This window comes from Meles meles, chromosome 1, assembly GCF_922984935.1.
Source record: "Meles meles chromosome 1, mMelMel3.1 paternal haplotype, whole genome shotgun sequence".
In the NCBI taxonomy this organism is placed as follows: Eukaryota; Metazoa; Chordata; class Mammalia; order Carnivora; family Mustelidae; genus Meles; species Meles meles.
This window is the reverse complement of record NC_060066.1, coordinates 120,470,958-120,492,074: the sequence shown is the minus strand read 5'-3', so window position 1 is coordinate 120,492,074 and position 21,117 is coordinate 120,470,958. Positions and strand designations below refer to the sequence as shown.

General features: G+C 36.0%; 1 protein-coding gene across 6 annotated transcripts in view; it reads left to right on the top strand.

Moving 5' to 3' along the window:
• Nucleotides 1–2: 2 nt before the first annotated feature.
• Nucleotides 3–21,117, top strand: part of CEPT1 (choline/ethanolamine phosphotransferase 1) — a 36,935-nt gene continuing 15,820 nt past the window's right edge. The window contains exons 1-5 of one of the 6 annotated variants that reach the window (XM_046026259.1): nt 3–137; nt 6,388–6,797; nt 12,683–12,830; nt 13,944–14,085; nt 19,905–19,989. In XM_046026259.1, coding sequence (XP_045882215.1) covers nt 6,459–6,797; nt 12,683–12,830; nt 13,944–14,085; nt 19,905–19,989 — 714 coding nt within the window. In that variant the 5' untranslated portion in view covers nt 3–137; nt 6,388–6,458. Of the gene's footprint in view, nt 138–237; nt 259–487; nt 623–754; nt 776–3,612; nt 3,677–6,387; nt 6,798–12,682; nt 12,831–13,943; nt 14,086–19,904; nt 19,990–21,117 lie in introns of those variants that run through there. The other 5 variants (XM_046026292.1, XM_046026279.1, XM_046026287.1 and 2 more) reach the window with 5 other exon arrangements.

The following is a 21,117-nucleotide window of genomic DNA, read 5'->3' as shown; positions in this document are numbered from 1 at the left end:
CGCGCCGCCGCTCGATCCAACCCTGTATCCCTTTACGGCAACGCGAAAGTGTCGCGAACGGGCTGCCGCCGATCAGAGTCGCTGAGTCGTCTGGAGGCGGAGGGCTTATTTCTATCGGTGTGCTTTCGGGGGTCGGGGTAAGGCTGCGGGGCTCGGCCTTGGGAAGATGACCGGGTGTGACGGACGTGTTGGGGGGCACGACTCTCGAGAGGCGTGGAGAGAGAGCTGCATGCTCTGGGGTGGGGCATTGGAATATAGGTGTGTATGGATTCGGCGAGGCGAAAGCAGCGCTTCCTCGCGCCGGCTGGCCTCGCGCGCGGGGTTCTGGGGAGGGCGAGGGGCGCTTGCCCCTCTGGCCTCGGGTGGAGAGACTGAGGTGACGAAGTGCTAGCGCGGGAGTCCGGGGGCTGCTGAGTGTAGGAGTTGGGAGTCGTGGCGCGGAGAACCTCGGCCGGCCCGGGCTGGGCGGGCGGGGACGCTGCCCGCGTGGAACCGACCGTGCCATGTCGGGTCCACACCCTCCTGCTCAGGTGCTTCCAGGTCCCCAGATCGTGTTGCATTCGGTGACGGGGTGGCCTGCCATTTGGAATGCGGTGCTCGTGTGACTGGGCCACGCTTCTTGGTCAGCAACTTTTCTAGAAATACCAGCGTATATTTATTTATAAATAGCGGGGGTTTGTTTCAGCAGTATTCTTGGAAGGAGAAAGGACAGGAGGGTTGCTAGTGTTTGCAAGTGTTCCCAGGAACACTGGATGGATGGGATCTTTACAATAAGGTGTGTTTAACTTGTCTTCTCCAATTTGGTGCTTGGCGTTATGTCACTTGGCTGTTTGGATCATTGGTGTCGAATATATAATTTTGTTTAGGGTCTCTTAGTTTATTAGTGAATCCATATTATGATAGGCAAATTCATAGTTATCTTTCAGCAAATATTAAGGTCTTATCTTGTATGTGGACAGAGAATAAAGATTCAGTTTCTGCACTCGAACTAGTAGGATAGGAATGTGTTCAATGTGTGTATTTAATTGACTAACACCACAAGTTAGACTGTCGTAAGGATATTTAGCTTTACTACTTTGGAATATTGGCAGTCACATAAAGTTCCAGCGATTGAAGTTCTAAAAGCATTTATTTTGCGGCATATCTGTTCTGTGGTGAGAAAAACTAGTTAGAGCCCCTTGTACAACTTGTCTGCACAATGCTTCCATTAGAGAAATAAGTGTGATAAATCTGCCTCTTGTATTAACCTGTTCCACCAGTGGCATTTTTATTTCTTGTCCAGTTAATAGATTGTTCTGAATATTTACAATTATGATTTCATAAATGTATTCTCCTTCCTTTCCCACACCCAGTCTCTTCAGATTTACATTATAAACACTTAAATGTTTATATCTGTAACTCTAAACTTTGCCATAAGCCAAATTACATTTTATTGCGTAGTTCAGTTTGTTTTCTAGGCAGCAGTAGAGTTGTTCTTTAAGCTGGCTAAAAGTGCTGGTGGTGTTCTTTTGAGGGTCAGGCTGTGCTGTCTTTTTTAGGGGAATACAAAAATACTCTATAAAATACCAGGCTTTTGCTTTTCTTCTTCTTCTTTTTTTTTTTTTTTCTGGGGGAAGTTGTTTCCTTTTTTTTTTTTTTTAAAGGAATGCAAGATTTCACTTCAAAACAGTAGATCTAAATTGTATTACACAGTACTGTTTTTGCTTCCAAGTCTGCTGAAAAGGCTTTTGTTTTTGCTAACTTGTTCTATGTACCACTTGTTAAATAATGCTGAATGTAATCCTGTGATCCTATTAGTTTTCCTTTTTTAAAAACACATTTTGTAATTTGCTCTGCCTTCCAAATAGTGTTGGCCGTTAGTAATTTTCTTTATTAGTGCCGTAAAGGATGGAAAGAACTGTGTAGTCACTAATTCCCGTGAAAGGACTGTAAACGCACTGCTGAATCAGTGGAGTTTAAAACTTGGCACCCTTAGACGTGGGGGATGGGAATTCTGGAATTTCACACTACAGGTTGGATATTGTGTAAGTTTACCTTATGCTCTACTGAGCAGTTGGAGATGCCTTTTTTAGTGGGATACTTGTCAGATGTTCCCTAAAGCTGAACACAGGAATAATGTAGGCAGCATGCCATTTTCCTCAGCTGCTATAAGCACAGATGTTCTATGTCATAGATTTAGCTTCACAATTTGTGTGTAATTTTAGTAAAGATATTCATTAAATAGCTCTGATTATATTTTTGTACCTTTGTTGGGCTTTTCACATAAATATTCATGCCTGCACAAAGAAAATTTTTTTGTTAGACCATATGTACCCCCCTCCTCTGGACTCCCACAACAGTTTGTTCACAGCACATTATAACTTAGCTGTTTATAAGACTCTCTTCCCCACCCCCTTTAAGTTTCTTGGGATCATGGTTGGCCATACTTCAGTCTTTCTGTTTCTTCAGGGTCTAGAACAACTAGGTGCTCATTAAATAATAATGAGCCATTTTTCACAAATAAATCCTGATTACCTACTTAATGTTAGGTATGGTATGAGAGTGTGGGAAAAGAATGTTAGACAGGCATGGCCTCTGCATTCCTGGAGCTTATAGACCAATGTGGGGAGAAGACCAGAAACAATACAACAAACAGAAAAACTCAATGTATTAAGTGCTATGAAATGAGTATTGCAGTAGAGCCAAGTTATAACAGAGAAGGGGAATTTGCTGATTGTAAGTGGAAAGGTTACAATAGCTATAGGCCTGTGATCAATATTATACTAAAATAAATTCCAGGGGCGCCTGGGTGGCTCAGTGGTTAAGCCTCTGCCTTCAGCTCAGGTCATGATCTCAGGGACCTGGGATCGAGCCCCACATTGGGCTCTCTGCTCAGCAGGGAGCCTGCTTCCCCCCTTTCTCTCTGCCTACTTGTGATCTCTCTGTCAAATAAATAAAATCTTAAAAAAAAAAAATAAAATAAATTCCAGGTGATGGGAAGTTTTTCAGCTAAAATACTCACTTTTACTATTACGATTTATGAAAACACATCCTCAGTTAATAAGTAGGTTGTGCTACAAAATTACAAAAATTTTTATAAGCTCATTGATGACTTTTCAAAACATCAAAATAAAATCTCAGTTCTTTACCATGGTCTGTAAACCTCTGCATTGTCTGGCTTTTCAGACTTTATGTCACTCTTCCATCTGATTTATTGCTGTCCAGCCGTAGTGATCTCAAAGGCACCTGAACAAGACAAGCTCTTTCTTGCTTCAGGACCTGTTACCTTTACTTGGACTAGGTCCTTTTCATCCTCTGAATTTGATATAAATGCTACGTCTTCATAGATTGCTACCACCTTATCTAAAATGTGCACCGCTACTATTTTCTGGCTCCACACTTTGTTTTCCTCATAGCACCCATCACAGTGTGTAATGCTATTTGCTTGTTTACCTGTTTTTATTTATTTTCCAGTTGGACATGGGAACCAGGAGGATGTCTATCTTGCTTACTGCACTCAATGTTGGCTGAATGCATTTGGAACTTAGAATTCATTTTCTCATAAAAACTTAGGACTGGTGGTTTCTAGGCTAGCCAGCAATAAATTTTAACTCCTTTCATTAATTGTTTTAGTTCCTTGTAGTATGGTAAGAAAAGAACATCTTCTCTTCACCCTTTTCGGCATAAGCCTGACTAGGTAAAAAATCTCAAGTGGCTAGAATAATTTTTATACTATTTGCTTCTCCATTCCATATTCCCATCCCACATCCTGTTTCCCTTTTTCTACATAAAGTTCACTCTTCCTATAATAGTCACCTACCCTGTTGCACTCCCTTGAGATATGCTTGCTTTTCCTTTGCTGAAATTCAAAAGCTCCTATTTTTTCCTGAGATGGTTTGAATTGCAATAACCTCTGGGTCTCAGATGTGATCAGATGAAGAAGAGTGGAGATGGACCTGTAGCAGTGACAACAACCTCTCTGTCTATGTCTATAGGCATTTATTGAAAGCAAAGTGGGTATCTGTAGGTTGGGCTACATGTACCTGAATTTATGTTTGCAATCTTGTTGCTAGTAGCTTCACAGAGACAATGTTGCCAAATTGAAATAGTTAAAAACTCACTGGCTTTCTTTCATGTATGAATTAAGTAATGGCTGGATCTATTAAGGTTTGTCAAACTGTAGACTTTTCTAAAAGAATTAAAAGGTAAAAAACAAACAAACAAACAAACAAAAAACTAGGTCAGAGGGGGAAAACACTCAGAAGGAAGGTATCAGTTTATCATATAATCCTGCCAAATGCTCAAACTTAAAACCATTAGGATCAGTTGCTTGTAGTTTAGTGCCAAAAGGAGGCCAACACCCTCAGTATGTCACTTCATTTTTACAGTAGGATAATGGAATACTACAATAATGAAGTATAAATTGAGATGAATAAACTTTTTATTCCCACTTTTAAGTTGAATTCTGTAAAAGCTGATTTATTATAGCTCCCCAAATGTGAAGCTGTGTCATTTAACTACAGAAAATTTGACTACCGTAAAATTAAGTTTTGGGTGGTTATGTCTGTCACTTTCTCCAAAATGATTTTGTAACCAGTTGCTTGACATTAATCAGTTGTTTTGTGATACAGTTGAGTGTGTGGCAGAATTCTTTGAAATAATTTGCCTTGGTTTGAAAATTATTTCAATATTTTTATCTCACACTTTAGGTAAATTGTGGCACTGGTGATTGTTTTAAGATTTTTGAAAATTTATTTAAGGCAGTTGATAATTAAAAAACTATTTTCTGAACCAATTATTGAGACACATGATTGAGATTGTGGTTGTCACTCCAGGTCCTTGGTGACACTGAAACTTTGGAACTTGCTGTGTATGGGAATAGAGAGAAGTAGTCTTAGGCATGTTTGATACCGGGTCCGTTGTTGAAATATCCTACTTCCTGTATCACATTCTGTATTCCCGTAGTGGAATATTTCTGGGAATTTCATATTACATGCTGGATAGCTTTCTACCAGAATATCGAAGCACACTTCTCTTGGTTTGATGCCACTACCCTTTCAGTTCTATTGAGATGATTCCTTCCCCTGCCCCTTAATCCTCTTATGGCTTCCCTTTCTTCTGCTCTATAACCAAGTTTCCCACAAGTTCTTATTATTTTCCTTTTTTCTTTCTACTTAATCCCTTTAAGAACTTTTCTTTCAAAAACAAACAAACAAAAAAAACCACTAGACTTTAGCATTCAGAGTTGATAACTTGCAATTTTCATCTCTTGCTTAAACTCCAGGTGTTTAATCTTGTCTAAAACATACCTACTTAAAAGCTACTTTTATGTCTTTCTAATCTCTATCCTCAGATCCCCTTTCATCACCCTCCAAGCCTCCAAAATAACTGGTTTTCTTTCTTAACTTCTTTTTTTTAGTCTCTTGATTTGTGTTTTCTTCTCCTTCACCTTTCATATCTAATTTCTAAGTGCCTTCCCTTGATTCTCGTTCTACATAAAAATTACTTATAGATTTGACTGTCTTTCACATTTCCATTTTTACCACCTTCTTCTAGGCACTCACCACTTCAAACCTTTGAAGTCACCATACTAATTTTTGAGTATTCTCACTACATTTTGCATGCAGTCTGATGAATATATATAACTACCCTTTAATCTTGAAAATATTCTTGTCATTTTCTTATGTTGCTTAGTAATTTCTAATAATGTTATCAGGTGCCTGGGTGTCTCAGTCATTAAGTGGCTGCCTTACACTCGGGTCATGATCCCAGGGTCCTGGGATCAAGGCCCACATTGGGTTCCCTGCTAGGCCAGAAGCCAGCTTCTCCCTCTCCTGCACACTTGGCTTGTGTTCCCTCTCTCTGTGTGTCTCTCTCTGTCAAATAAATAAATAAAATCTTTTTTAAAAAATGTGAAATGCTTGAAGCATTAGTGTGTAGTAAGTGCCCAATGTTAGCTATTAACAAATTAAAATCTGATTTAAGACCCATATTATTCAAGTCATTCCTCTGATATTAATACTAATTTGCTAGCTATCTTTGGGGATGTCTGTGGACCTCAGTGTCCATATATGTGAAATGACTAGGTCATTTCTAAGATTTGTTCCATTATATTACCGAAATCAGTGTGAGATAGGAAAAAAAGGCAAGAGCTTTGAAGTCAGACAAGCTATATAAGGTATCAAGAAGCATATTACTATTAAAATCCCTTAATATTTTTCGCCTGAGGGTGAAGTTATAGGACTTTTTTTGGCTTACACCATTAATAAGAACAAGAACTAAAAGCAGATCCCTGGTCTTCTGATTTGTTTGATACACATTACTATTACCAGTTTTTTTTCTTTTTAATTTACTACTGACATTGATAAAAATCGTGGCTGACAGATGTGTCTTTTTCTCTTTTTTCAGGTAAAGACCAGCCGCAAAAAAAGTTGTGAAACAAGATAAATTATTCTCTTCAAATAAGACAGCCAAAATCCATGAGTGGGCATCGATCAACGAGAAAACGATGTGGAGATTCTCACCCGGAGTCCCCTGTGGGCTTCGGGCATATGAGTACTCCAGGGTGTGTATTAAATAAATTGTTTCAGTTACCTACACCACCATTATCAAGACACCAACTAAAGCGGCTAGAAGAACACAGATATCAGAGTGCCGGACGGTCCCTGCTGGAGCCCTTAATGCAGGGGTATTGGGAATGGCTAGTTGGAAGAGTTCCCTCCTGGATTGCCCCAAATCTCATCACCATCATTGGATTGTCAATAAACATCTGTACAACCGTTTTGTTAGTCTTCTACTGTCCCACAGCTACAGAGCAGGTAAGATGGATTTCTTAACAGTTATGAGCATTTGTTATATACACAAAACTCTGTAATTGGGATTTTTAGGTCATTTTAGCTAAAGATAAGATGATTCGACAATTGTTTATCAACTGTTCTAAAATATTGTATCACACATACTATTAACGGTTATAACTACAGTCTGCTTTATACCCTCTGTTTATGAAAACCAGAAGCAAAAGGTACAGTCTGATTCTAGTAGGTAAATTAATGTTATCAGGGATTAACATGTTAAGATAGTCCTTTTAAAATCAGTAAATCTAAATACAAAAAAAGTTTTTAAAAATGACTGAATTTTTAAAAAATTTTTAATAGCTGAATGAAATCTTAGAAAAGTTTAAAATGACCAGAGAGAAAAAGTAGTGATTCAGTTTTATCAAGTAAATCAGTTTTATCAAAAGTGATTTCCTCTCCATTCCTGTAAAAATTGCTTGAATATCCCTTTTCTCCTCCTATAAATATATGTGACTGATAGACCTCAGGTATATCTCTGTTATACTAACAAAGCTAAAGACATACAAGAAAAAGTCAATAGAATGCATTTCCTGTTCTGTATTATGCAACAGCTGCAGTTAAGAAGGGGAGTAGTTATTGCTGACAAAGACTTTCTTCCTGGGCCTTCTTAAGTAAAAGTCTCTACTGCTGGTCCCTCTTTTACCCTCTGTACCCATTCTTAAAACCAAAACTGAAACTAGAGCTGTTCATCAGAAAAAGTAAATTGATGTTTATCTCTTTGGTTTTAAAATCTCCTTGATAAAAAGGGAGCTTAACAGTGAGGTAAATGGAAGAGAATCAGAAACATTTATTGTGCCTATATTAATCCAAGTGATCAGTCCCAGGTAACCAAGAAGATAGAAGGTGATCCTCAACTAAAGGGGTCAGAGGTGACTCTGAATCATAAGAAATTGTAGTGGTCACAATAGTCCTTATCTTGTTTTAAGCTGGGAGTAATCATTTAAGTAGTCTTTTCAGATGATTTGTTCTTTGTGATAAAATTATCGCCATCCAACTCTCTATTCCTTTTGGTTATCATCAATTCATTTGTTTCCACATAGAGCTCTTAAAGTAAATAGCTATTGAACATCACAGTTACCTATAAAACATGTTGGCTTTTTTGTTGTTGTTTTCTTCCAGATGTTCATTTCTTCCTCACCCTTGAATACTTTTATTTTAATTCCTCTTTTACTATGCAAATCCCATCCATACAGATTGTATAAATATATTTCTAATTTTTATCATTTTCTTAACTGTCTTCCTTTATATCAATCAGGAAACTTAAAAACCAGTGTGATTGTTTAAATGTGTCCTGGGATTCTTTATCACATGTCCTTTGGACTATTTTATCTGTGGCTTATTCGAGTACCTGATAGCCACTTCAGAGCAACTTGGTCCAGATCACACACATCCTTAGAGATATAGCAGAACAACAGGAAGGTGTGTTGATTCCAAAGGAAGCTTTTCCCACAATCCTAAGCTATTTCCATGATGGGGATCAGGGACTGAGAGCAAGTTCAAAGGTAGCTCAGCTACTAATAGTTATTTATTGAATACCCCAGAGTGTACCAGGTACCATGTTCCCTATAATACTTTTCTTTAGCCTCTGTGCTTAAGTGATTTGGAATTTTTAGAGTAATCCTCGAATTAGTTTAAATCTTTGAAGAAACTTCCAGAATGGGAACGATTCTGATCACAGAGAACTTTTTAGAATTGCTGCTAGGAGGAATCAAGGTAGAACATGACTGAGCCACTGTTTTGTGCTCTGCTAGGGAAGATAGTGTCCCACAAAGGCTATGCCTGGATGCTTTATAGCTGCACAGTAGAAATCCTAGTTAGGCTTTAGATCACAGTGCATTAGAATAGGTCATAACTGTCTTCCATGATACGTTCTTATTATCTCTGTGATCTTCAGTAAATTATGTGAATTTTCTAAGGCACAGTTTATTTATCCTTTGAAATTTTGTTTTGTAGTATTAAGAGAAATAAAATTATCCATTTAGAGTTCCTAACATACAAAGCTCAATAAATGGTTATTATTTCATTGGTCAAAAACATTAAGTATGTAACATTTTCTTCCCTACAACCTTCCTCTTATTCCTGATTTCCTCTAAAAATACATATGTATGGAATCACAAATTATATAAGTTCTTATTGAATTTCTTATTTTTTAAAAAAATCACTGTTTTGGAGTCAAAGAGTTCCATAAGTTTATTACCCAGGGACATTCTCATTCATTTTAGGTCTAATTCCTTTGGGCCTTGTCCCAGTGGGTGAATATTAAATTTCATGTCTCCAGGTATTGTGAAGTTTCCATATATGTATATATTTTTTTTAAATATTTTATTTATTTGACAGAGAGAAATCACAAGTAGGCAGAGAGGCAGGCAGAGAGAGAGGAGGAAGCAGGCTCCCTGTGGAGCAGAGAGCCCGATGTGGGGCTCGATCCCAGGACCCTGGGATCATGACATGAGCTGAAGGCAGAGGCTTTAACCCACTGAGCCACCCAGGGCCCCTCCATATATTTTTTATGTTACTGATATTTTTTTTTTAAATAGTTTCAGATACCGTCTTTCTCCTAGAAAAGACTGTCATTGTAATGGTTTCAGCTGAGTTTGCCATTCTTGTTAGAAAATAACTTTACAGTAGATAAGAAAGGAAAACCAGCCCTTATTTTTCACATTTCTAAGATAGAAATGTAGACTTAGCCCTTTTTTTATGGATACTAAAATATCCTCATGATCTATTTCTTAGACTAAGTATTTAAATCTCATCAGCTTTGGTCTTAGTTTCATAAGCTAATTTGGAATTTACCTTGCAGCTTGTTAATGTTACATATGTTTGACTTACCTTTGCCACATAAGATAGATGAAAGAAATTGGTGTTAGCTATCTTATACACAGGAAAACCATAATTGAGCTATGTGCTGTTACCAATAAGAGCTCCCATCAGGTTTAAATAAAACTTTTTGGAATATGATCATATGGAGTTTTCTGTATTAACATTCATTTGTTATTGTTTTATATTACTATATTTAATGTTTTTGATCTAACTTGCTAAGAAATTTCTTAGATTTTTTCCTATTAATATACAAGATTGGAAAGAAAATTAAGGTGGCACATTGTGCATAATCTTATTGCCCAGTTAACTCCTACTGACATTGAAAAAGAAAGGGGAAACATTACATAGTTGGAAAAATTCAAACAGAACGGTATAAAAAAAAGTAAAATCTTTTTAACCTGACTTTTCTTTACACTCTTACCTCTAATTCCTCTTTTTGTAAATGTAAACAAGTTTTTGATATGTCCTCCCAGGAAAAAAAAAGAAAAAAACACTCTTGCTCAGTATATGTACACATATTTATGTATGTAAACCCCACAGTTATGTTTCAAACGCTCCCATATTTCTTATAGTTTCTTCACCTGAGTTTACTCATATGAGAACATCTCTGCAAGATTTTGCAAGTCATTTCATTGCCTGATTGTGATAAAATTATTTTCCTATGCTAATTGTTCTCCTCCTACCTATCAGGGTGTGATGGTTTTCTGAATGATAAATGTGTCCTTTATTGATTCAGTGTATCTCTCAGGCTCTTAAACCAACTGAGACTACTGCTTATTCCTGCATGAGAAAGCTTTCTTCTTCTTTTTCCTTTTCTTCTTCTTCTTCTTTTTTTTTTTTTTAAGATTTTATTTATTGATTTGGCAGAGAGAGATCACAAGTTGGTAGAGAGGCAGGCAGAGAGAGAGGGAAGCAGGCTCCCTGCTGAGCAGAGAGCCCGATGCGGGACTCGATCCCAGGACCCTGAGATCATGACCCGAGCTGAAGGCAGCGGCTTAACCCACTTCTTCTTCTTTTTAAGATTTTGCTTATTTATTTGAGAGAGAAACAGGGAGTGCCCATGAGTGGGCAAGTAGGCAGGAGCAGTATGCAGAGGGAGAGGGAGAAGTAGACTCCCACTGAGCAGAGGAGCCCAGTGCAGGACTGGATCCCAGAACTCTGGGATCACGACCTAAGCCAAAGGCAGACAGACACTTAACCGACTGAGCCACCCAGGCTCCGCGAGAAAGCTTGCTTCCTAAAACAATTCTGAGTTGTGAAAGAATGGGAACAATGAAGAAATATATAAATATTAGTTTATTTATTTATTTATAGAATTCTGCAGATTCACAGGAGGAAAGAACTATCTGAAGACACAAGACTTTGCTTTCTCTTACATATATGTAATTACTTTTTTACCATTTCCTAGGATTGTGTGTATACTGATGGTTGAAGTTGTCTCTGTTTCAGACTAACACATTGCCCCCGTTAAAATCCAGAGTTTAGACCCCAAGAAGTCCCAAGCTTTCTAGTCCTGTTAAGCAGTATTGTCCAATAGAAATTTCGGTGATGCTGGTTATGGTCTGTGTCTTTGTGGTCTGGTGTGGTACGCAGAGCCACATCTGGCTGTTGAGCGCTTGAAATGTGCCTAGTGTAGCTGAGGAACGGAGTCTTTAGTTTTATTTAATTTTATTGAATCTAAACTAAAATAACTAATCCAAATATATCTAATAATCTAAACTGAAAATAAAATAATAAAAAATATATCTAATAATCTAAACTAAAATGACTAATGGCTACTGTATAGGACAGAGCAGCTCTAGAGGGTTAATAGATTCCTTTAGGAGCAAGAAGTAATAGACTCAAAGTCTAGAAGGTGGGGTTCTTAGTCACTTGAGATTTATCAGTCCAGTGAGCTTGCACATAAAGTATGATTACACAATCAAAGCTATTGCTTTCAGGGTTTGAAAGTCTGGTTTATGCTATGGTCCTTTTGACAGCTTCAGTATTCTAAAACATGAGACTTTAAGAAAATGTTTAAGAGAAGATCCTTACCTTGAATACTGAGAACTAAATAGGATTTTGAGAGAAACCTCTTTGCAATGCAGAATATAAATATTATTTGCAGCTTTGAGTAGTTTTAATATGCTGCTGTGAGCATTTAGCACACAGCTTAACTTGATAACCAATATCTGAGAAAATACCTTGTGATTATAGAAATTTTTTTCTTGGCTTGGGCATCGGAAAATAGTGAAAAATGATATAAAACACTCTTCTACATTCTTAAAAAGAACATGTCAAATAGAAGTTCTCCTTTTTTAACACAACATTTAAATCTAGTATTAGTGGTTCAATTTCTGTCTGGGAAAAGAGAAATTGTTCCTTGAAAATGTGTCTAAAAATGTTTGAAAAATAATGTTCTAAGCACTCTGTGTACTAGATCATCATTTTCCTAGTGTCATTCCAGGAAAAGGTTGAAGAGGTGTGTTGAAAAATAGGTTACATGCTCAAATAAATTTGGAAAATGGCAGTATATTGTGTCCCCCTTCTTGAATATTCACAGTGTGTATTAGCAAAATTAAGGGCTGGAAGAAGCCCTGCAGTAGAGGTCTGTTTAACATTGTTTGATCCGGTGTTTCCCATGTGAGCTTAGCATGGAATTCATATTCTTCACATAAGACCTGTAAACATCTTGAAAGATATGATTTGGGAACAACTATACTAGATTATTTTTTAGTTACTCTTAGAGTCTAAATGTTAGGAGGAATGTTATAGAGGTCACCTAGTGTGATCTCTTATATAACCTACATAGTAGTGTTATCCAGCATCTGCTTGAGCACCCCTACAAAGCAAAGAATTTGATTCTTTTACAGTTCCGATCGTCCCAAAAAGTTTTCCATTACATAGCCCTGGGATTCTCTCCCATAGCTTCCAGCCAGCAGTTCTTCTCTGGAGAGTAAAGATAAAATATCTGTGAGTAAAAATATATCAGCAAAACATAGTAACGAATGTCTTTATAACTCTTGTGTTTCTGATTTTTTGTTTCACAGGCTCCTCTGTGGGCATATATTGCTTGTGCGTGTGGCCTTTTCATTTACCAGTCTTTGGACGCTATAGATGGGAAACAGGCAAGAAGAACCAATAGCAGTTCTCCTTTGGGAGAACTTTTTGATCATGGTTGTGATTCACTATCAACAGGTATTGTTGATTTTTTTAAATGTTAATGATTATAGTGATAAAATTAATGTGAAAAAATATTGGAATAAGTAAGAGGTTTATGATGTTTTGATAGTTATCAGAATAAGTGATTTATATCTACTTTTAATGTTTTCAAAAGACTATAAATACAGTTAATATTTGTTCATTATTGGCTGTAAGGGGAAATTTAGAAATTATGCTAATTTCTACTGAAGTCATTTTTAAACCTAAGTAGTATTCTTTTGGCACCTCTTGTTTTTAAAATCTTAGGGCATAATTGTCATCATCAAAAGTCTCATAAATTATAGATGAGTATAATAGTGGGAGATTAGGAAATTCGTGGTCTTTATATTTAAATGAATATTCCATGGATGTTTAAGATTATGGTGTAGACTTGGAATAGCTATGAATCTAAAAAAAGTCAGTCCTGGGGCACCTGGGTGGCTCAATGGGTTAAAGCCTCTGCCTTCGGCTCAGGTCATGATCTCAGGGTCCTGGGATCGAGCCCCATGTCGGGCTCTCTGCTCAGCGGAGAGCCTGCTTCTATCTCTCTCTGCCTGCCTCTCTGTCTACTTGTGATCTTTCTCTCTGTCAAATAAACAAATAAAATCTTTTTTTAAAAAGTCCTTTTGTGAATTATGTAGGCCTTTAGGTGTTTTTGTTTTCAGGTTATATAGTGTTTACTCTGTTTCAGGCACTATTTGAAATTCCTTATAATACTGATATATTTTATCTGGTTATTATTATCGTGTTACAAATGAGGAAACTAAGGCACAGGGGGTGGTTTTTCTTTTTCTTTTTTTTTTAAACTCTGGTCTGTAAATTTTTACTGTTCATTAGTATCACTATTACTGAGTTGGGAGAATACTCCAAAAATGCTCAAGTATTTTAGTTGCTTTTGAGACCTTTGGTTCCAGTATGTGGTGTAGTGAAAGAAGAAATTGAAATTATGGGGTAAAAGATTACATCCTGCTTTTCTGGTGCCTCTGATAACCGAGAGAAAATTGTACATTCATAGCATGTCTTCTTTTTGCCTCATCTAACATCATTCCCGGCTCAGTTAATGTTGATTTTTCGGATTATTCAGTTTTTATTGTGATCTTTCTCTTGCAGTTTTCGTGGTTCTTGGAACTTGTATCGCAGTGCAGCTGGGGACAAATCCTGACTGGATGTTTTTTTGTTGTTTTGCTGGGACATTCATGTTCTATTGTGCACACTGGCAGACATATGTTTCTGGAACATTGCGATTTGGAATGTAAGTAACACTTAACGGTAATTTTTTGTTTGTTTCCTCTTTCAGGTATGGCGAATGTTGCTTGTGGGTATTTCAATATTAGGAACTGATCAAAGCACAATTTTAGCTTAACAAATAAAAGAAATTTAAAATTCGTTATTATAGCTGCCTAATGGTCTGTCATTCTATCATACTGCCTAAAAGGAACTATTAGAACCTCCCAACCAATTTTTTTAAACATAATATGAAAAGCAGGAGTCCCTCCTCACTCATACCCACTTATTTTTCCCTTAGATAAATTCACTGTATTTTTCCTATTATTCACCATAACTCTGTATTTTATTTTGACACATGAAACTGTGTTCTCAGGAAAAATAAGATAGTTTATGAGAGCAAAGAGCAACTCTCATCTCTAAATATCATAGTTTAATTAAATTATATTCTTTCCATATTCTTTATGACTCTATAAAAATCTAAGCTCTTGATAATTCAGCTGACATGACATACCATGTAGATTAATACCACCAACAAAATGCCCAAGAATTTAAAAAATGAAATAGCAGACTGCTTTCAAACTGCAAAATGAATGGTTCCTACCTGGTGATCAGTACTTTTCTATAAATATTAATGAGTAAACTAGTCTTGGAATGAGGCGAAGGATGGAATTCATCAACTGGTGTTTAATTAAGTATCACAGATCCTGTTTACACTGCTCAGGTTAGTCTTATTTTTTTCTTGGTGTAGGATTAAAAGACAAAGAACTTGAGAAAAGACTAAATACTTCATGAAATATCCAAATAAAAATCTCTGATTGCAAATGATAGAACATCCTAACCTAGTCTCCTTAAGATGAATCATTAATGGATATTTAAATTTTAGATCCCACATAAACTTAGTTTTCTAGGTCTTTTAAGAGCTAGAATGCACAGAAATTCAGCTGTTCTTACAAGTTTAGTTCAAATGATTTTTGTTAAACTTATTTAAATAGAACTTAAGATATTCTTAACTTATAACAGTAACAATAATTATTAATATTTTGGATATTAACTAAAAGGTGTGTCCTGGAGGCCTAGAAAACATTTTTAAGGCCCATCTTAAGGTAATACCCTTCGTGACAGTAGCGGATATGTGTGTCCAGTTGAAAATTATATGCCTCTGTGTTCTTTAGCAGTTTATAAAATGATCAGTGCTCAGAAAATACTATGGATTTCTGATGGAAAAAAAGCAGTAATTGAAAATATTATGTACAGATGTTTTTTCTCAATGTTGTTTTTATAGCCTTTATCTCAATAATGTTTTCATAGCATTTCTCTGCATTGGTGAAACCACAAAATATATTTGACTTCTAAGAACATGTGGTTCACCCTTTAGATTTTAGTGATGTTACTGTTTTCAAAAATAGCCGAATTTATAGTACCTGGATTTGATATAGTTTGTTTCAGTGGTTAATATCTCATAGTTAACTTTTAAGCCCTTATTTTGAAAGCTTATTGATCATCAGCTTAGAAATTCTAATTATCAGAAAGATAATGATCTTTCCCTTTCAAGTAAAGCAGCGCCAACCATGTGGTACGGGAACTGAAGGAAGAACGAAAGAACCATGGAAGTAGGGGGAGAATAGTGTTTTTTAGGAGCAATTTGATATCACATCTTTCTATTTGCCAGTCCTGGAATGTCCCTTTTGGTGTATTCCTTTAATTAAATATATATTTGGAGAACTATGAGCAGTTCTGTCTTAACAGCAGTTAAATCATAAGATGCTTGTAGGGCAGTGGCAGGAGATAAAGCTGGAGAAGATCCAAAGTATCAAGGACTTCTGTGTCCTGCCAAGAAATATGGGCTTTTGTTCTGAATCTGTGGGGAGCCTTAGTAGGACATATCCCAGGGAAATGACAAAACGACAGTTTGGAAAGAGCAGGCTGGCAGTATTCGGAGAGTGGGCTGTGACAGAGGTAAGGAGACCCTTAGGAGTCATCAGCATCATTAATGTGAGGAATGCTGATGCCTGAGCTAGTGCAATGACAGTGCAATCAGAGAGAAAGTCACAGGTTGGAGAGAGGCTTAAGAGGTAGAAACTGTAGGACCTTATCTCTGTCTGCATATGGGGAATGAATGAGGGAGCAGGGACTGAAGTAACTCCAGTTCCCCTCCATGGGTGGTTGGATGGAAGGTGGAGAAAGGCCCTATCGGCAGAAGAACCAATTTGAAAGGGAGAGTTCCACGTAGAATGTGTATGAGGGATTTTAGACATCCAAATAGAATGAAAATAGCTTAGAAAACTTAGAATGCAAGCCTAGAAAGAAGCCTATGAAAATTATTGAACAGTCAGAGGAGGAGGCATACCAGAATAAAAAGCCAGAGATTTCAAAAGAGAACAATGCTAAATGTTGCCAAGACTCAGAATAAGGACAGAAAATTGTACACTGAATTTGGCAGTGTGAGGCCATCCAGAGGCATTTCTCTGTAGCAGATAGGGTAAAAGCCAGGTTGTAGGGGATGACAAGTGAAGAGAATAAATAAGCACAAGTGACTTCCAAAATGTATGGCTGTGGTGATGGGAAGGAGCAAGGCATCTGTTAGAAGGTAAAACATAGGCTCAAAGGAAAGAGGGTTTTGTATTTACACAGAAGAAATTGACTAGAGAAGAGATTGAAGATATTTGGGGAAAAAAAAGAGATGGATACATGGAGCTAGATTGTTGAAAATGCAGGACCAGAGTTTAGGGTAACAGGCAGAGGGGCTGGATGGGAGGACACTCTCCCCCTGAGACTCTCATGCTTCCTTGTGATGAAGATATATATAGAAATATTGGGGACAGTTTGAATTTAATATCAATTTAAATTACATATTACTATTACAAGGAATTGATTTTCATTTGGAAAATTTGAATACAATTTTCTGAAATCCTATGTTCATATTTAAGCTGCACTATTTCTTTTTTAAAGTAAAAGCAGTTCTCAGCAGTCATAGAAATGTGCTGTGAGTGCTTATTTGAGGAGATAGTTATCAAAATAGCAGTGTAATGGCATATGGAATAATAGCAATATTCCTGAAAAAAAATTTTTAAATGCCATTCTAGATTTCATGTTCTTTTCAAGACCAGAGAGAATAGACAGATGTATAATAGGCTAAATAGTGAAGTGAAGTTCATATGTGTAGAGGAGAAAGTCCAAATTTTATTTTGTTTAATTAGAAAATAATAAGATAAACTCTGAAATGGAATTTGACTAAAGAAGTTTTTTTTAATTCCTTGCTTTTTCTTACTCCTTTTTTGGAGAAAAGTGAAAGCAGCTTTAGGTACCTTAGGAGTTTTATTTTAAAGTATTTTTATTTTAGTTGTTTTATTTTGATGTTTACACACAAGTGAAAAAGATCACAAGGATTTCTTTTTTATATATAACCAATATAGGTTGTTGGGTTTAATAACCACATACTGTATTTGCCAAATAAGAGATTTTTTTTTCTTAGTCTCCTAATATCACAATTTTTAGTTACTATTAAGTTCGCTTACAGTATCTTGACTAGAAATAGACTCCATAGTTTAATTCATCTATAAGTAATTTCCTTTCAAAGTCAGATATTTTGAGAAAGCCGATGTGATTTGGATACATTATCCCTGAAATTATGAGCTAAATCTTTCAGCACTTTGCTCTGATCACAGCTGAAAACTGCCTTTTACAGAGAATATTATTACCTTTCACATCTAGACAGACCCCTGTCCTTACAGTCCTTCTGGACTGAGCTAGTACAGATCTGACTTAGATGAGAATTGCTCATTGCGACCTTTCTAGATCCAGCTGAGCCTGTTAGGATTTTTTACTAGCCTCAATTTGAAAGACTGGGGAGGAACTAGAACTTCACAGAAGGAACAAGTGGGTGGAAGAAAATAAGAATTATGAGTTGAAGCTCATTTGTAAATATTTGTAAAATATTTCTTAAAATGTTTATGGATTATATTAAATGGAAGAGAACACGTTTCCACTCTTAAGGCTTAAACCCTATATATAGATATTTTAAAATCAATAATTTCTACATATGTATATATGGAATCATTTTTATAAATTAAATTTTTAGAAACTCTAAACAATCTCTAATAAAACTGTTTATGCAAAATACTGGACTTAAAAAAATCCTCCACACTGAAAAGTAGAATTCTTACTTAAATTATCATCGTTGGGGAGCGTGGGGGAGTGGGAGGATACTCTTTTCACAAGACAAAACAGTTATAATGAACTAGATCAGTATATCTTGCCTCAAGTGTTATCTCCAAATTATTGTCTGTATATCAGCTTGGGCAAGGCCTATAACTTTAGTTTCCTAATTTGTAAATCAGAGTTTTGTATTTGATGGTATCTAAGGTTCCTTCTGTGAGTCTGTTAATTTCACAGATGTTGTTTACAATGTACTTATTACTTACAACAGGCAGACTATTTATTACATTTTCAGTTCATGCTTCTAATGTTTCACATTTACATTAACTAATAACTCTGCTACCACATTTATTTCTATGTAAGTAGATAACTTATGAATTTTTCTTTTCTAGTTGAATGAGAAAAGTCAATAGGCTATGCTCTACTGGTAGTCTGACAAATCCAGTTCATTTCTTTCCCAAGAACCCTCTAAAGAATAAATATTTGCAGATATCCTATTAATTAAAAACTGTTCATGTTATAATCCAAACTGTCTGTTATTGTATGATCCACTTTTTATGGATTAAGAATTAGGAAACTTCCTGTTGAATGCCTGTATAGGGTATTTTTATCTTTAAAAGTTAAAGATTTATCACATAAACTGAGAAATATCAGAGATTTTCCTTTCAGATTTTATTTTCCTTATGTATTTTTTTGTTGCTGTTGGTAATGAGTCAGTCATTAGGACTGTGCTCATTTTAATTTTATTAAGTTGTTAAAGAACATATCTTAAAACACCTATTTATACTAACCTAAAGCCTAGATTGCAGTTTGGACTCTTGGATCATCAGGTAAAATCACAGACCAGTTTCTGTCTTTTTTAGCATTCCTCAGCTATTAATTTTGATGATATGATTTTGATTTGAAGCCTGTTCCATACCACTAGTCTTTTTCTGTCACCATCTATGTTCCAAAACTTCATTCATGATTGAATTGGATGTTTTACTTACTTTTACCACTAATAAATTAATCCAACATAGTAGAGAGTTATAATGCTGGTTGGAATTAAGGGAAGAGAAAGAGGGAAAAGGATAAAATTCTGGACTAGAGATTACTAGGAAACAGGACGAGGAGTTGACCAGTTTGATTGGGTTCTAATTGTATCCGAAGTAGTCACAGTTTCTCCTTGCCTTTTCCATATACATGTGCTAATTCTACTGAGATTAGCACAGGTAGGAGTATGATGAGATGTGAGGCAGTGGAGGGGATAGATTAGTGGTTCTTCAAACACACAGATGACTGTGCACTGGAGCTTCTGGAAAACATTCCTCTCCAGAGAAGTCTGGGTAGGTTCTGCCACAGACGGGACCTACGTTAAAGATAGCGTGATTATTTGGCAAGTAGTATTCACTACTTAGGTGATTAAGAGTTGACTCTGTTTTTAGTTCTGGTGTTACCAGCTCCCTATTAACAAGTCATTTATTCAGTTTGTTACAGTTAGAATTTTTAAACTTTTCTATTTTGGTTTGGGTAAGAAATATACATGTTTGCATAAGGATAGTAATAGTACTGTATAAATTGTATCACTGAATCTTTACATGTTGTTATATGGGTAATGCTACCTTCTAAATCTGTTTTTGCTACCTGTAAGGCTCTTTGGCAAAAGCTCTGAGTAAAGTTATTTTGAAATGTTTGTTTCCTTATGCATAGATTCGATGTTACAGAGTCCCAGATCATAATTATAATATGCCAGCTTCTCACAGGAACCCTGGGACCTTGGTTCTGGAACTTCACGGTAACTGCTAGAATATTCATGCTGTCCAATGAACAGTGGCGTGAACTCAATAAAGACAGCACCTTTGTCATGCACAGAGTAATTGAAATGTAAAAAATAAAAAGTCTTCTGGTGGTATTTCACAGACAAACAGGTTAATAGAAAATAATTTTAATATATATAGGGCAATAAAAATCCACCCTATTAAATTTTTTTGAAAATAATATTTCTGGTGATTTGATGCTAAAAAAATTCTCTCTCACCTACAATACCTAATAGAATTTTTGCTCTATGTGATATTTTTTTAAAAACAGATACCTTTCCACCATTAAATAGATTTTTTTTTATATTTATATTTTGAAAACAGAATAAAGCAAGCAGAGTTTCCCTTTAGATAAGTAAGTTGAGGGGACTCTTTGCTTTACAAGCAAAACAAAAGCCAGTAGGAGAGATTCTGTGTATTCTCTTAAATCCTTTCGAATATGTTCTTTAAGCAATCTAGTACCCCTTCTGCTTTCAATGATCTTGATTTTTTAGAAAATTAATGCTTGAAGCTATTCTCATTTCTCTTTGTATCGTTTATTGTTTTCTTCTCTTAGTTGTGCTTTTAAAACTAGTATCCTTTGCTTTTCATGTTACTTTAGCCATCTTTTGAATTCCCTCCTTTTTCAGGTTTGGTTTGTTTTTAATAAACACATATTTCCTTAGTTAATGCTGGATGAGTAACCTCTCCTTTTCCTCTCAAATTAGAATTATAATTTTGACCTTATGACTTCTAAAAGTTCAGAAAGATTTATTAGAAAATGGCTTTCCAGTAGAATAGCCAAGAATCCTTCACACTTCAGTATGAAAAGTTTATTCACAAGAAAAATGCAAAATTTATTTTGCATTCACGGAGCATTGGGGAACTTTTCATGTGGACATCTACAGATCGTTCTAGTAATATAAGGCTGCATTAGGTTTCCTATATTGAATCCCCATGCCCCAAAATGTTTCCGTAATGTGGTAGAAATAGTTAAAGTCTAGTAGCAGAGTTCTTTTCTGAAAAGTATCTTGTAGCATTGTAAATCCATTTAATCGGTGGTGGTAGTGACATCTTTGGGGACAGATTAATAATGAGGAATTGTCACATCTCCCCCCCTCCCCCAC